This window comes from Cervus canadensis, chromosome 2 (genome assembly GCF_019320065.1).
Source record: "Cervus canadensis isolate Bull #8, Minnesota chromosome 2, ASM1932006v1, whole genome shotgun sequence".
Lineage (NCBI taxonomy): Eukaryota > Metazoa > Chordata > Mammalia > Artiodactyla > Cervidae > Cervus > Cervus canadensis.
Window position 1 is genome coordinate 55657591 of NC_057387.1, and position 15013 is coordinate 55672603.

Consider the following 15013-nt stretch of genomic DNA (forward strand, 5'->3'; position numbering starts at 1 on the left):
AGACTAAGGCTCTGGTGAGGCTCCCCTGATGGCCCCATGCAGGCCCCACACATCTTTGCTGCAGAAGTGAGCACTGTCTACACCTCCCCTGGGAGAAGACAACCAGAAGCTCTGCATGTGGAAGGCTCCAGCATTCTGCCCCCTACATCTCTTCCCTTGGTTAATTTTAATCTGTATTCTTTGCCTACAACAAACCATTGTTGTTCAGTTGCTAAGTCATGTCTGACATAGGCATCCTTAGGTGCGGTCTGTGAATGCATACCACTGATACCAACTTTACACTGAGACCAACTTTGCCTTCATGTGTGTATCATTCTTCTGAGTTCCCCAAAAGTCAAAGATTTCTAGTTTCCCTGGTGGCTAAGCAGGTGGTTATGTTATTTACTAAAAGGGAGGGACACAAATGTAGAAGCAATATGGAAAAACAATTTACTGATCTTTAAGTGGGTGTTTGAGACCTGGCCATAGGGAAAGTTTAAGAGCCAAGCAGAGGTGTAGTTCAGAGCTTGCCTTACAGAGACTGGATTTGGAGACCCAGCTGTTGAAGTCACAAGCATTAAGGAGGTTAACACTCTGGAAAGGGATGGTCTGACTTGCAACTCTGTAACACTTGGTTAGTAAGTGTTGCTGAACGATGGTATAGTATGTTGGGAACCATTGAAGAAGGAATTCATAAGGCCTGGACTCCATCTCAGGCCGTCTGTGCTGGTCGTGCGTGGCCACCTCTCCAGTGGACTCTGAACTCTGTGCTTAGCACCTATGGGAATGACAATGGAAGGATAAGACCCCCTCTGGGCAGCGGAATCTTGAAGATCACATCCAGGTTACTCATTGCCTAAGAGGAAACATACCGTAATCACCCCTGTCTCCGGACAGGTCATAAATTTTTTTCCGTATCTATCAGGATGTAATCACAGGCTTATCGATTATTAACTGGTTGGAACGTGACCACGGGCTTATTGCTTATTAACTGTTTGGAATATAGCTGCGGGCTTATTGATTATTAACACATAACACGTGAATGATGGGGTTATTGTAGTTGTATTTACCCTTCCTTTGTTTATGTAAGTCTCAAGGAAATTGGGGTGGTGGGTTTGGACACGTACACATGGGGTATAAAAGATTTTCACAAATGCTGATCGGGGTCCTCAGCTAAGAGGAGACTCTGCCTTGGGCCCGCCGGTGCGATAAACTGCACTCCACTATCTGCATTGCCCTTCTGAGTGAGTTTGTTTCCCGGAGAGTGTGGCTATTACACCATCAACACTTAAGGGCCATATGGAGCAAAGCCATCACTGAAGGAGGCTGACAATAAGAAGCCATAGAGTTTGGAGGATCCCTCAGAGTGGTGTGATGCAATGCAAGAGAAGTTCCAACAAAGAAGGTTGTTCAGAGTGCGCTGGAATGAGGTGAAGCAGGAGAGAATTCTGCTTGACCACTTACCCACAGAGGTCTTCCATGACGACACAGGGGACGAGGCATTTTATTTTGAAGAGATGCTGCGCAAACAGGAAAAAATCCCGGTCTCACTGGGCAAGGGCTTTAAGTAGCAGTTAAAATAAATTTTTTCAGCTCTTCTCTGCCTTTAATAAACTCTTACTATATCTGAAAGTTTGGTTGCGACTACCGTTTCAGGATCTGTCTCTTTTCAAGGCCTCTCAGTAATGAGCATTAGAACTCCCTGTTTAGGACGTGCGCGGCCAGCCTTCAGCCTCAGTCCCCCAATCCGGGCGCAAAAGCGCGACGCAACCGCCAGGGGGCGCAGACCTCGGGCCCATCAGCGAGACTTGGGGCGGGGTCAACTGCGGGGCTGGTTGTGACTTCCGGTTTCCGGCGGAGCCCTGGGCGGACCGGTGCAGCAGTCATGGCAGCGGAGGAGAAGGATCCTCTGAGCTATTTCGCGGCTTACGGGAGCAGCAGCTCAGGCTCTTCGGACGAGGATGATAACAGCGAGCCGGAGGAGACAAGTCGTAAGGCCCAAGATCCAGCGAAGTCGGCCGGCGGCTATGGGAACAAGGCGGAGAAGCGGCTGCCTGGACCAGACGAGCTGTTCCGGAGCGTGACTCGCCCGGCCTTTCTTTACAATCCGCTCAACAAACAGATAGACTGGGAGAGGCACGTCGTCAAAGCTCCAGAGGAGGTGAGGTCCCCGACCCCGTTTCTCGATCTTGGTCCCAGCCTCCGCCCCCTTCCTCCTGAGCCCCGTCTTGGGGACCAGCTGTCCGCCCCTCACCCTCAGTCACGCCCTGCGGGATGCCGCACCACCCTCTCCCACCTCCAGCCCTGGGGAGCCCGGGCCCCTTTCCCCCAGCCTGGTGGGTGTCATACTGGACCCGCAGCCCCCGCCCCCTTGTGAGGAGACCCAAACCTCCACACTCGGTGCCCTGACCCCGCGCGGCGAGGACTAACGGTGGTGACTCCCCCGCCCCCCTGCTGCAGCTTCTCCCCGAGACCCCTTCCCTTTGACGCCGAAGTGCCTGCGGTGCTGCCTCCAAGACAGTGTCTGCTGCAGCCTCCTGAAGGGGTCAGCCTTGGCGTAGTATCTGAGACTGGATTCTTCTTTGGTAACTAAAAGTTATTAGCTTTATTCGTACAGGGAACCCTTTGGCTTTTCGCTTAACAGTATTGTGATTTTGATTGAAAAATGTGTCTTTAAACCTTAAAAAAAAAAAAAGTCAGCCTGAACAGTAAGCGAACGGCAGGGAGGTGCATGTGCCCACATCGATTATAGAAACCTCGGTTCGTCACAGTGCTTCTTAATGTGTTTGCTTAACAGCCTCCAAAGGAATTCAAAATATGGAAGTCAAACTATGTACCACCTCCGGAGACCTACTCTACAGAGAAGAAGCCTCCCCCTCCAGAGCTGGATATGGCAATAAAATGGTCTAACATATATGAGGACAATGGTGATGATGCCCCACAGAATGCTAAGAAAGCTAGGCTTCTGCCAGAAGGGGAGGAGACAGTGGAATCAGGTAAGGAAAGTCAGACTCCAGTGGTAAACCTTTTGATCCCTGTGATGAGTTTTAAAAGAACGAGATATTTAATGAATGAAACTTAAATCTATCGAGTTAAACTGATTATGATGGTCTTTGGATATCTTTTGCTCTGTTTTTGAGAAAAGTCATAAAATATTCAAGATTTAAAGTGAAATCTTTTATATCTCAACCAGTATTATGTGTGATTTATGATGCCTGTTGTTAGAGCAACATGAGTTATTTCATAAACTCTTTGTTGTAATCCCAGTTGTGAAGTCGTGAAGGTTTTACTTTATATTAAAGCAGTTGTGCTTTAGAGCTAAAATTAGTATCACAAAGTGAATTTCTTACCATTAATACATAATGATTAAAAATAGCAGTAAGATAATGACTTAGTTGTCTTGCCATAGTTCATAATATTGTGATTCCATCTCTTGCTTGGATTTTAAGTGTTAGGTAGTTAGAATAGGAAAAAGGAGTCATAAGTAATCACAGTAATCTCTGCTTCCATACTTTTACCCACTCCACTTTCTGGCCTCACTTGCTTAAAACCCTTCACCAGCAGCAGAGTCAGCCCTCTATGATAGACTACCTTTCTCTCTGCCCTCATTTCACATGGCCCCCTTGTAGTACTTTACGTGCTCACTTGCGTCCAACTCTTTGCAGCCCCATGCACTGTAGCCTGCCAGGCCCCTCTGTCTATGGCATTTTCCAGGTAAAATTACTAGAGCGGGTTGCCATCTCCTAAGATCTTAAAATTCAGCACTGAATAGACCAAGCTATTTAATGGTCCCGTAGCTTTAATGGTTCCATGTATGTCTCACCTTAGTCTGTGGTTAAATATCTGTTCCTCTGTACCCTGTGTCACATGCATGTTCGTGCTCAGTCACTTCGTCATGTTCGACTCTTTTTCACGTCCAACTCTTTGTAACCTCATGGACTGTAGCCTGCCAGGCTCCTCTGTCCATGGGATTTCTCAGGCAGGAATCCTGGAGTGAGTTGCCATTCCCTTCTCCAGGGAATCTTCCCCGCCCAGGGAACCAACCTGAGTCTCCTGTGTCTCCTGCATTGGCAGGTGGATTCTTTACCCACTGACCCACCTGGGATTCCATGGATGGCACTTACCACTTTTTATGTGCTCTTTGTTCTTAAGTCTGTCTCCTTTATAAAAATGAGTTTCTTAAATACCAGGATCCAGGGGTTATTTATGTTTGTATTACTGTTTGTAGTACATTTTAAGTATTTAATGGATTATTGGACTAAATATTTTTGACTGTCATTTTTATAGAAGAGTGTGCTGATCACACTGTTAAACAAATTTCTGATCTTCCCATAATACAAATGCTACTTAGCTCCTTTTACAGCTGTAGAGAATTTTCTTGTGAGAGAAAGGGTAACAAACTGGTAGATGGTCTTTCTCCAGTTTTTGTTTGCGTTTTTTAAGGAATAGGATATTTATTCAGATCTAAAGTATCTTTTCACAAAATTATTACTTGTTAATTCCAAATGGAAAAAAATAGTAACTTCATTTTGGAGTTACTTCATTGTAGAGAAAGAAGCCTGGAAGACACGATTTTAATCAAGGGATGAAACGGAACATCGTAAGTAATAGGACAAATCAAAACTGAGTGTCACTCGAACACAGCATCACATTGGTGATATTCCTGTCAAACACAAACATATCCAAATTGAAGGATATTCCACAAAGTAATGAGCTGAGTCTTCAAAAGTATCAAGATCATGAAAGTCAAAGAAAGATTAAAGAAACATTTTTGAAGGACCCTAAAGAGATGGGACAGTTAAATGCAGTATACACTCTGGAGTGTATACTCTCTTTCATTTTCCTTTTTTTTTTTTTTTTTCACTATAAAGGATATTATTCTCCAGCTTTGATTCTACCTGACTTTTCCATTTCTTTCATGACTTCTGGTGTGAATTAGAAATCACTAGTGAAGGCATATTTTCAGTAAATGGCATCTTTTTGGAGATGCCAAATGAAGTGGACATTTTAAATGCCTCATATCTTATAGTAGTTTTATTTAGTTAATAAAAAGCACTTTTGCATAAATTACCTTTAATCGTTACAACCCCTTGTGAAACCATTAGGGAAATGTCAAACGAGAGCTTATGTGACTTGTCCAAGGTCACAAAACTAGATAATGCCAAGCTCTAAAATAATACTTTTACATAAGTTTTCTAGTTTATTACTCTTAGCAACCTAGTACAGAGTTAGCACGTTTGTTATTACTGTTTGTAGACAAGAAGACAGTTGCAGCTTAAAGAATTTGCCTAGCTTCACACAAGTAGGAAGAGACAGAATAGGAATCAGATTTTTAAATGGAAATGATGCCTTATTAAACTGGGGTTTAGTCTCTTGATGTTTTCCAAGCCAGGGAGCTTGAGGAGTAGCTGTCCTTGGGAAGAATTGGCAGTAAGGCCATTAGAGTTGATGTTCAATCCAGGGTGTCAATAGGCTGGTGCTCTTCTATCTTTGTTCCTGTGTGGAAAAGCCTAGGCTTATATACCAGGACTAACAAGTAGAAAGAATTATCTTTTTTTCCAGCTTGCCTTTTAAATTCAGATAGAAGAAAATATGTGTCAGATAGTGCTGCTAGTCCCATGATAATTTCTGACCTTTTGATCATACGATGGCCCTCTGCTAGGAAGCGGATGTTGGCAATGTCAAAAAACAAAAGGCTCCCAGTGCTCAGCCAGCTTACAGCTGGACTATGAGATTGAAAGATAATACTGAAATCTTCAGTTCTGACTTTAATGTTGGTTGTTGAGTGTAACTGCCCTTTTTCTGTAATAAACACCTTCCTTCTTAGAAGTGATTTTTGCCATTTCAGCCTCCTGCACCATGTTAAAGTCTACTCCCATCATCTTTTAGCTTTTTTTAAAATTCGTAAAATATCTTGTATTAGAAGTTCCACACTCTTAAATTATCTCATTTGTTAGATTATCAGATAACTTTGATTTTACTTTTCTTCTCATTTTCTGCCCTTTGGCCTCTATTGGCAGTTAATTCCTAAGTAGAAGAAGCTGGGAAAAATTCAAAACGCATTACACAGCCTTACTACTTACCAGCACTTGTTTAAAGAATATATAAAGTTAGTTTCTGTTAATAATTTAAACTTGTTTGCTTCAAGTGACGTGACTTCCATATAAAACAACTGCTTCCTTACTAGTGCATCTGTAGTATATAGCACAGAGTAAGAAACTCAGTAAAGTTGATGAGACACTTCAAGTTTTTTTTTTCTTTTTTTACTAAGGCAATGCCTGGTTAGATCACTAGATGGCATTAGCTCGTCTGTTCTGGTAGGAAGGACTGGTAGGAAGTTATTTTTCTAGCCTCAGTAGTTTGTTTTCCTTGTTATTCAGTAAGTACACTTGTAGTAAGTGACATACTAAAAGCAGACTGGTAGGAAGTTATTTTTCTAGCCTCAGTAGTTTGTTTTCCTTGTTATTCAGTAAGTACACTTGTAGTAAGTGACATACTAAAAGCAGAAGTGTCTCAGGATCGCCTTTTTAGTATGTTAGCAGTGCATTTTCTAGTAGAGTTTAACAGTAATTTCAATTTTTATATATCTCAAAAGTCAGTCATGGTGATAATGAAAATCCAATTAAAAAACAAAGACCTTGGCTGGTTTGGAAGATGCATTACCTGCTTTGATACTAATTATTGTCCATATCAACAAAGAAAACATTCTGAATATGGTAGTTATCAGAAGGGAATTGAGGCTTAGGGTTTGTTTTTTGTTTTTTTAGTTTATTTATGTCTGGCTGAGTTGGGTCTTGGTTGCCTCACGCAGAATCTTTTGTTGTGGCACTCGGACTCTAGTTGTGGCACATGGGCCCAGTAGTTGCCATGCGAGGACTTAGCTGCTCAAAGGCAGGTGGGATCTTAGTTTCCTGATCCACATCCCTTGTCCTGCAAGGCAGATTCTTAACCACTGGACCACGAGGAAAAGTCCCGGCTTAAAGTTGTAAGTTTATTTTTCCCATAATGAGTTTGTGATCCGAAAAACAAATGAACAAACAAAACAGAAGCAGACTCCTTGATAAAGAGAACAAACTGGTAGTTGCCAGAGGGAAGGAGTTAAGGGGACAGGTGAAATATGTGAGCGGGATTAAGAGGTACAGACTTCCAGCTGTAAAATAAGTAAAGCACAGCGGTGTAATGTACAGCATAGGGGATATAGTCAATAATATTGTAGTAACTCTGTACATTGACAGGTGAAAGCTAGACTTATTGTGGTGATCATTTCATAATATATAAAAATATCAAATCACTATGTTGTACACCTGAAACTAATGTTAGTGTCGATTATAATCCAATTTAAAAAAAAGAGTAGTGACAGAACTCCTCAGTCTCCATCAGAAGAATATCAAAAAAATAACATGTAAAAATGACTGTGAAGTCATTTTGTAAATGTGAAGTGTTGAGTAATAACAATGACATTGGCGTTGTTCTCTTGACTGTTAATAATAAAAGGGAAGTTGAAAAAAAAAAGTGTGTTCTATATCAGTTGGCTTCCCAGATTTTTTAATATGAAGTCCCCTTTCAGCATCAAAACATTTTTTACAGGCTACCACATGGGTAGTTATTGAACTTCGAGTATCTCTTGATTGAGAAGTAAAGTACAAAGAATTCAGTGATGTGCTTAAAATAAATTTGTACTTTATAAATCATAACATCTCCTACGTGTAATTTATTCCATCTGTGTGGAGTTCTTAAAATAATGCCACACGTTTATTCAGGGATGGGAATTAACAGCTGCTCTGTGCTACCCTGTATTTTGTTGAAATGTGTAGCTGGATTGTTTTAATTGAATAAAAGGGCCCACTGTTCGAGATTTTACAATATTTTTATTTATTAGAAATTTTCTGTGGCTACAGATACTAATAACATTTTCAAAAAGTGTAAAGGACGTGGTTTTAATTTGAGGTTCTTCTCCCCTCCCCTCTCCCAATTCTCCATAATATGAAGGGGGGGAAGAAGCCTGTTTTTGTCTTGCCATTGGAATATTCTGACCCTCCTGGGAATGGGGGAGAAAGTAGAACTACCTACATAGGACAAAATTGAAAATACAGTTTCAGTGAAACATCTACCTGTGAGTGCTTTTTTAACTTCAAAAAGTAAGTGTGGGGGTGGGGATGGGGAGATGAAATAGGGAGGGGAGTTGTTTGTGGGGGAGAGAAGGCAGATTAGAAGGGAAAAACTACCAGATAGTCACTTAAATAATGTCATGGTTAAATTGACATCTTCTTTTGTAAAAAAGAACAGAAAATATCCTATTCTTAACATGTAGATTATGTATTTAAATAGTCACCATGTATATACTGTAGAATATTTGAGAATAGCTTTATCAGAACAAATTTGATTTTCTTATTGTTAGCTGCCTTTAAGTTTTTTTTATTGGAAAACTTTGAAAGAAACATTAGTTGAGGATGATGATTTTGGTATAGAGTCAATGAAATTTTAATGCTTAATATTTTTTTTAAAGTTACTGATTGAAACTCTTCCTTTCCTATTTAAAGATGATGAAAAAGATGAGCATACTTCTAAAAAGCGCAAAATAGAACTGGGAGAACCAACAAAGAAGAAAAAATAGACAAGAATGACAAGAATCTTTGGACTGCAAAACTTGTTGAAATGGGTCTTTTTGGCAAATTAAGTTGATACTGTAAATTATTATGAAACAACATCTCCATGGAAATATATGTTAATTAACTAATGAGTATTCCTGCCAGAACTTTCCACTGTAGAATTCATTTTTTATTTAAAAATATGTATTTAAAACTGAAATGGTGACTTGTGATTGTGTAATTGACAATGCTTGGAAGCATTCTTGCTACTGCAGAATTGGTGACATGCTTTGAGTTTCATCCCAAGTTGACATGCCAATGTTCTATGAACCTTTTATAAAGGAGTATATTTTTAAAGTAAATATATTGTAATGTACTGTGAACTTGTAGGGTGCTTTTCAACAGTGTTTGTACAGTGTAAATAGATCATGGAAATAAATTTACCGATATTACTGCATAGTATTAACATTTGAATATCTGTGACAAGTACCCTTCTTGCCATGTGACCTTCTGATAGTGAATATTTCCATTTTGGAAGTGCCTCCCGTGTTTTAGGTGCTTTGTGCATGTATTATCTCTGATCTGCAGCCTAATAAAGCAGGTATTAGTAGCCTCATTTTATAATAGAGATTAATTTATCCAAGGTTACATAGCTAGTGAACAGTGGATTTGGGATTTAACTCAGGACACTTGAACTCTGGAAATCACACTAAACCACATATCTGGCAATCTGCATTTAGTCATCTCTTAGGAACTGCAGTTGCCATATTTTCCAGGTACTCTTCTGTGGTAATCAGGGGAGATCTCCTCTCCTGATTATATTACTGCACTTATCACATACATCTTATGTTATGATCTTTTGTTAATTTGCCTCTTAAATAGTAAGCTTGCCAGAGATAAGGATCTTCTACGTTGCTAGATGTAGCAAATGAAATTATAGGACAACCAGTTGAATTTGAATTTTAAATAAACAACAAATGATGTTCTAGTATATGTGATATTTGGGACATAATTATACTAAAAATTTGTTTATCTGAAATTCAAATATAACAGCATCTTCTATTTGGTAACCCTCCTTCCATGTGTTTTCTTTATGCAGCTCCTATTTTAATGCTTTGCATATGATAAAATCAACAAGGGGTATTTAGGGAGATGATAATCTTAGATTTGACTTACACAGTCCAAAATACAGTGCAGTTGTTCATAATGTTTTGAAACATGAAGAGTTGTGTACTCTTATCAGTCTTTCCATGATTCTTATGCCTTTAAGAGATAGGAGTTATAGGACTTTATTGAGTTTTTTAAAATCCCCAGTCTGAATATTTTCCCCCATACTGAAAACCCAACATTCAAAAAGCTATAAAATTTGTTGAGAGCATAGATCAAGTAGATTAAAGTTTGTAAAAGTCGTTAAAAAGATGCTAGTCATAGTGTTTTGTGAATTGAGGAAGGGGCATAAGTGTGATAGCTTCCAGAGTATCTTAAACTTAAAAATCTAATTCTATGGCTGCTTATTCTCCTGGATTATAACTATCTGAATTCCAAAGTTGAAGTAATTGATACAGCATGAAACCTTTTGCTTAAAGTTGAAGTCTTTGTGCGTGAATAATTAGGAGGGCAATGGTATCATATACCAGGGAGTGACATCAACTGGTAAAATGTGAGTCCCATATGACAAATGGGAATTACAAGGTTGTGATTCCCAAGTCTGGAAAAATCTATAGTCAGAATTCATGTATTGATGGAACAGATATCTCAGAAAGTATTGAAATAAAACATTTAAAAAACTAACATGAACACAAACTACAGAAAAATGTCCACCAAGCCAGTGTCTGAAAATCTTTTTTTTTTTTTTCTGAAAATCTTTTTAACCTCTTTTTTATCATTTATTGTTTCAACTCCTAACTTCCATCAGTCAGTTTTTGATGGAGAACAAAGGATCACTAGATCAGTCCCTAGTGGTTCTTTGAGCTTCCTTTCCAGAAGGTAGCAGAATGGGGGAGGTGAGAAACAACTTTTTCTGGAGGAGGTGAGTGTTCTAACATTTTATCTACAGGACAAGTAGTTACTACACTTGTGAGATTATTAAGCAGCTGATGGCAGATGTGCACCTATTTGAAAGTGAAAAACATGAAAGTGTTAGTTGCTCTGTTGAGTCCGACTGTTGCCGACCCCATGGACTGTAGCCCGCCAGGCTCCTCTGTCCATGGGATTCTCCAGGCAAGAATGCTGGGGTGGGCAGCCATTCCCTTTTCCAGGGCATCTTCCCGACCCAGCCTGCAGTGCAGGCTGATTCTTTACCATTTGAACTGAGGGTGCACCTATGTGAGTACAGGTCAAACCAGTTTTTGTTTTTGTTCTTTTAATAAAAAAGTTTTTCAGTATTTTTTTAATTGGAGGATAATTGCTTTGCAACATTGTGATGGTTTCTGCCCTACATGAATCAGCTGTGTACAACATGAATCAGCTGTAAGTATGCATATATCTCCTCCCTCACTAGCCTCCCTCCCACCCCACCCCCATCTCACCCTCTAGGGCATCGTAGGGCACCAGGCTGAGCTTGTGTTATTCAGCAGCTTCCCATTAGCTATTTTACACATGGTAATGTGTATATTATGGAGATTCCTTTTTTAAAAAAGCTAGGAATTAAACTACCATATGACCTAGCAATCCCACTACTGGGCATATATCCTGAGAAAACCATAATTCAAAATGACACATGAACCTCAGTGTTCATCGCAGCACTATTTATAATAGCCAGGACATGGAAGCAACCTAGATGTTCTTACAGATGAATGGATAAAGAAGTAGTACGTATATATAATGGAATATCAACCATAAAAACAAACCAGTTTTAGGAATGGGAAAGAATTTAGGAAGAAGGGGGCTAAATATTGATATTTTAAAGCAGTCTGACTCAGCAATTTATGGTATCTCAGGTTTCTTTTCAAAATACGGACAAGTAACTGAAGGAGAAAGGAATTTGCTGATGGATTGCTTCACCTGTAGAAAAAATCCTGGTTGGAAAATTGACTTTTCACTTCCCTCTAAATCTACCACCACATCAGAGAGTAGATTTTTTTTTTTCTTTTTTTTCCCCCCTTCAGAAATGCCCTGGGGACATGTTTAAGAGTCCGTGTGGGTAATGTAGATAAGGAGCTGTTTAGTTCAGGTAGTGAACACCCAGTGGAGAAGGATCTAAAAATCCATGAAGATTAGGAAAATCCTTTATTCAAGTTGCTTCTGTTTTAGAAGTAAAGTCACTTGATGTTTCTGATTGTTTCCTCATCTTTAACATGAATAAGTTAAGTTACATCAGGCATGGACTTCTTTTGGCCAAAGAAGGAATTTTGAGAAAAGAACTAAGCTTTTGTGGGCCATATTTTAAAATTCAAAGTAAAATTAATTTTACAGAGTTTTATGAAAAACATTCTAACTGGAATCAAAGATCATTACTGAGGAAAATGACCCTTCTTTTTAGCCATTAAAATACTAACATAACTTGGACTTGCTTCTAATCTTAACCCTTAATGCTGTGTAGTGCTTTTGAATTCACAAAGTTCAATCATATAGTAGTATTTTATTTGCCAAAAACCTAATGGAGTAGGTTTTATAAATTCCAAATTAGAGAATGAAAGGCCCAGTAAGATGAAGCAATATACCCATAAATGCACCAGAAGTTAGCTTCAGAGCTCAGGCAAGAAGCTGCATCCCATTTCATGCAAAATTTATGGAGTAACTATGGTGCAAGGCATTATAAGAATAAAGGACTCATCTTCATTTTGGATGAAATCTCTCGGCCATGGAGAGAACAGATAGGTAGGATGCAAGTCAAGTCAGAAAGGCTGGTTGCTATAGTCCAAATAGTGACAAGTGTCTGAGTGAACTAAGGCATTGGAGAAATTTGAGAAACTTATAGTGCTTAGTTGTATATAAAGACTGAGGTTTCCTTTTATTGCAAACTATATACTTTTAATTTAAATGTAAATGTAGCAATGCAGGTTTAAATATGACTTACATATAAAACATGTTGCCATACAATTCAGTTAGAAACAAAGACCCACTGAGATGTTTGAAAAATGTAACTATTTTCATAGGTACCTGAATTAACTCAGCAACTATGAAAAGTTAAAAGCTTTGACTAATTTAAATCCACACTGGGCTTTAAAATGTATCATTTGTGATATTTTGGATTTTAGAGTTTTATATCCACAGTGAACTGCATTCACCCCTCCATTATCACTTAATATAGACGTTCAGATATTCCTGCAAAAAGGTGTTACGTTCCCAGCAAGTGTTCTGAACTTTGCATTATATTCTAAAGTTTTCTCTCTTCATCTCCCTCCCCACAGTTAGTTTTCCCAATTTAAGGCATTGTATTTTAATTTTAATGAGAGAAAAAAAAAAAAAAAGAGATACCAAGAAGCATTTGTATGTGCAGAGGAGGAATTTTGTCTGTTTTGTTCATTAACTAGAACTGTACCAGCACATAGTAGGCACTCAATATATCAATATAACTTCAAAGTGTTGATGGTAAGAAGAGGAATTCCTCACTCAGGCTTAAGGGTGGTCCTCTTTTTAACTTTTTTGATGAAACTGCACCCTTTCTTTTTTAAATTTATTTTTAATTGGAGGATAATTGCTTTACAGTATTGTGTTGGCTTCTGCCATACATCAACATGAATCAGCCATAGGTACACCTATGTCCCCTCCCTCCTGAGCCTTCCTCCCTCCTCCCACCCCATCCCACCCCGCTAGGTTGTCACAGAGCACCGTGGTTGAGCTCCCTGCATCACACAGCAAATTTTAGGGGTGATCCTCTTGAGGCTTGTGTTTTCGGTCATATGAGCCAAAAAATCTTGAGAATTTAAACCAGTTTAAGTTTTGTGTCATTTTCAGTCAAAAACATCCTAATTGATGTGAAACTCTTTTTACTCCTCTGATTTCTCCTAAGGGCTCATGTTCTCCTGATTCTCTTTATTTCTTCTCTCTGGCTCCCTTTCTTCCAGCTGCCCTCAGATACCAGTGTACCCTACAGTTTTCTCTTCTTTACACTGGTTCTTGACAATGTCAGCCAAGTTCATGTCTACCCAAAATTAGTAACACTCTAATGGTTTCCTGCACAGTTTCATGCATGCAATTGTACACTTCTGCTTGGGTCTCAAAGGCCCCTCATACACTGTACGTCCAAAACCCAACACATTGAGTCAAAACCCACACCACCTCCTATAATTCATTTCTGGTTAATGGCATCACCATCAATCCAGAAATCTGTCCTCTGACTTACTTCCCATCACATGGATGTGGTCAGGAAATACTGAGGGTTCTTTCCCCTCATTCTCTTAATCCAGCTCTACTAAATCATTTACAGTCCCCCAGATACCCTCTTCATCATTCTGTACCTTCACTTGTACCATCTGCCTGGCCTGGCCCTTCTCTATCTACTTAGCAAACCCCCCTCTTTCCCTCCAAGAAGCCGTTCAATTATTCCTTCCTTTATTCACCTTTTCCTATTTATCCCTGTATCTGGACCTGTATGTTGTTTTTCCCCATGTTCAGTACTAAACAAATAGCCAACATTTACTGAGTATTTATTATGTGCCAGGTATTGTTCCCGTTGTTTTCCATGTATTAGTAACTCATTTAATTTGAGGAGGTAGGTGCTATTATTAGCCCTACTTTTCAGGGGAGAGAACCGACATACAGAGAGGTTAGGTGATTTGCTCAAGGTGGGAGAGCTGGGAAAGGCAGGCAGTCTGGCTCCAGGCCCTTGCTCACTGCACTGGAGTCAATAGATGGATTGGTGTGTCTTTGAGTCAAAGAATGTCTTAGCCCTAGAAGGCACTCAGAATACAAATACTTGGAAAATTAATGAAACTAACCAGAAGCCCAGTATTTGTTTAATACACCAGGAACATCTTTCAGATGGATCAGATAAATGTAAAAGGAAAGTCAATGCATGAATGTTTTAGGAAGATTGATGTATAATTCAATAATTTGGAAGCTTATTTAGCACATGAATGAATAAAACTTGCTCAATTGTGTCTGACTCTCTGCAACCCATGGTCTCTCCATGGAATTCTCCAGGCATGAATACTGGAGTGAGTTGCCGTTCCCTTCTCCAGGGGATCTTCATGACCCTGGGATCAAACCTGGTCTCCTGCATTGCGGCAGATTCTTTACCATCTGAGCTACAGTCACTCACTTATCACATAGTTGGGGTATTTTTAACTGACAGTCTTAAAGTAATAGGGCTGAGAATAAATACCTCTTCCTCCAAAAAGATATTTTAGCTTTTCAGTTGTTTTTCAAAGTCTACTTTTTTCTTTTTTTTTTTAAGCAAAGCCAGATAGATAGCTTTAAACCACATATTTTGCTTCAAATTTCATTGGCTTTTCTCTAGCATTTCAAATTATGGCTTGAGTTTAGAGTCAAAGCACCAGGGC

General features: G+C 39.4%; 1 protein-coding gene across 3 annotated transcripts; it reads left to right on the top strand.

Annotated features, from left to right (window-relative positions):
- The first annotated feature begins 1377 nt into the window (after positions 1 to 1377).
- C2H1orf52 (chromosome 2 C1orf52 homolog) lies at positions 1378 to 9026 on the top strand. Of its 3 annotated transcripts, none has more exons than XR_006268109.1 (4): positions 1378 to 2140; positions 2777 to 2975; positions 7969 to 8117; positions 8520 to 8580. XR_006268109.1 is itself a non-coding variant. In XM_043460793.1 (3 exons), the coding sequence occupies exons 1-3, from the start codon at positions 1865 to 1867 to the stop codon at positions 8591 to 8593; spliced, it is 549 nt and encodes a 182-aa protein (XP_043316728.1). In that variant the 5' UTR covers positions 1424 to 1864; the 3' UTR covers positions 8594 to 9026. The 3 variants fall into 3 exon arrangements, 1 of the variants encoding a protein (XP_043316728.1); XR_006268110.1 differs by having other exon boundaries at positions 7969 to 8092; XM_043460793.1 differs by lacking the exon at positions 7969 to 8117 and having other exon boundaries at positions 1424 to 2140; positions 8520 to 9026.
- Positions 9027 to 15013: the final 5987 nt, after the last annotated feature.

What these genes read in the sequence shown, in the direction of transcription:
- C2H1orf52 (XM_043460793.1), top strand. Translation starts at nt 1,865, where the DNA reads ATGGCAGCGGAGGAGAAGGATCCTCTGAGCTATTTCGCGGCTTACGGG. An exon ending in TCGTCAAAGCTCCAGAGGAG is followed by an intron (nt 2,141 to 2,776) that starts GTGAGGTCCCCG and finishes TTTGCTTAACAG; the next exon opens with CCTCCAAAGGAATTCAAAAT. An exon ending in GGAGGAGACAGTGGAATCAG is followed by an intron (nt 2,976 to 8,519) that starts GTAAGGAAAGTC and finishes TCCTATTTAAAG; the next exon opens with ATGATGAAAAAGATGAGCAT.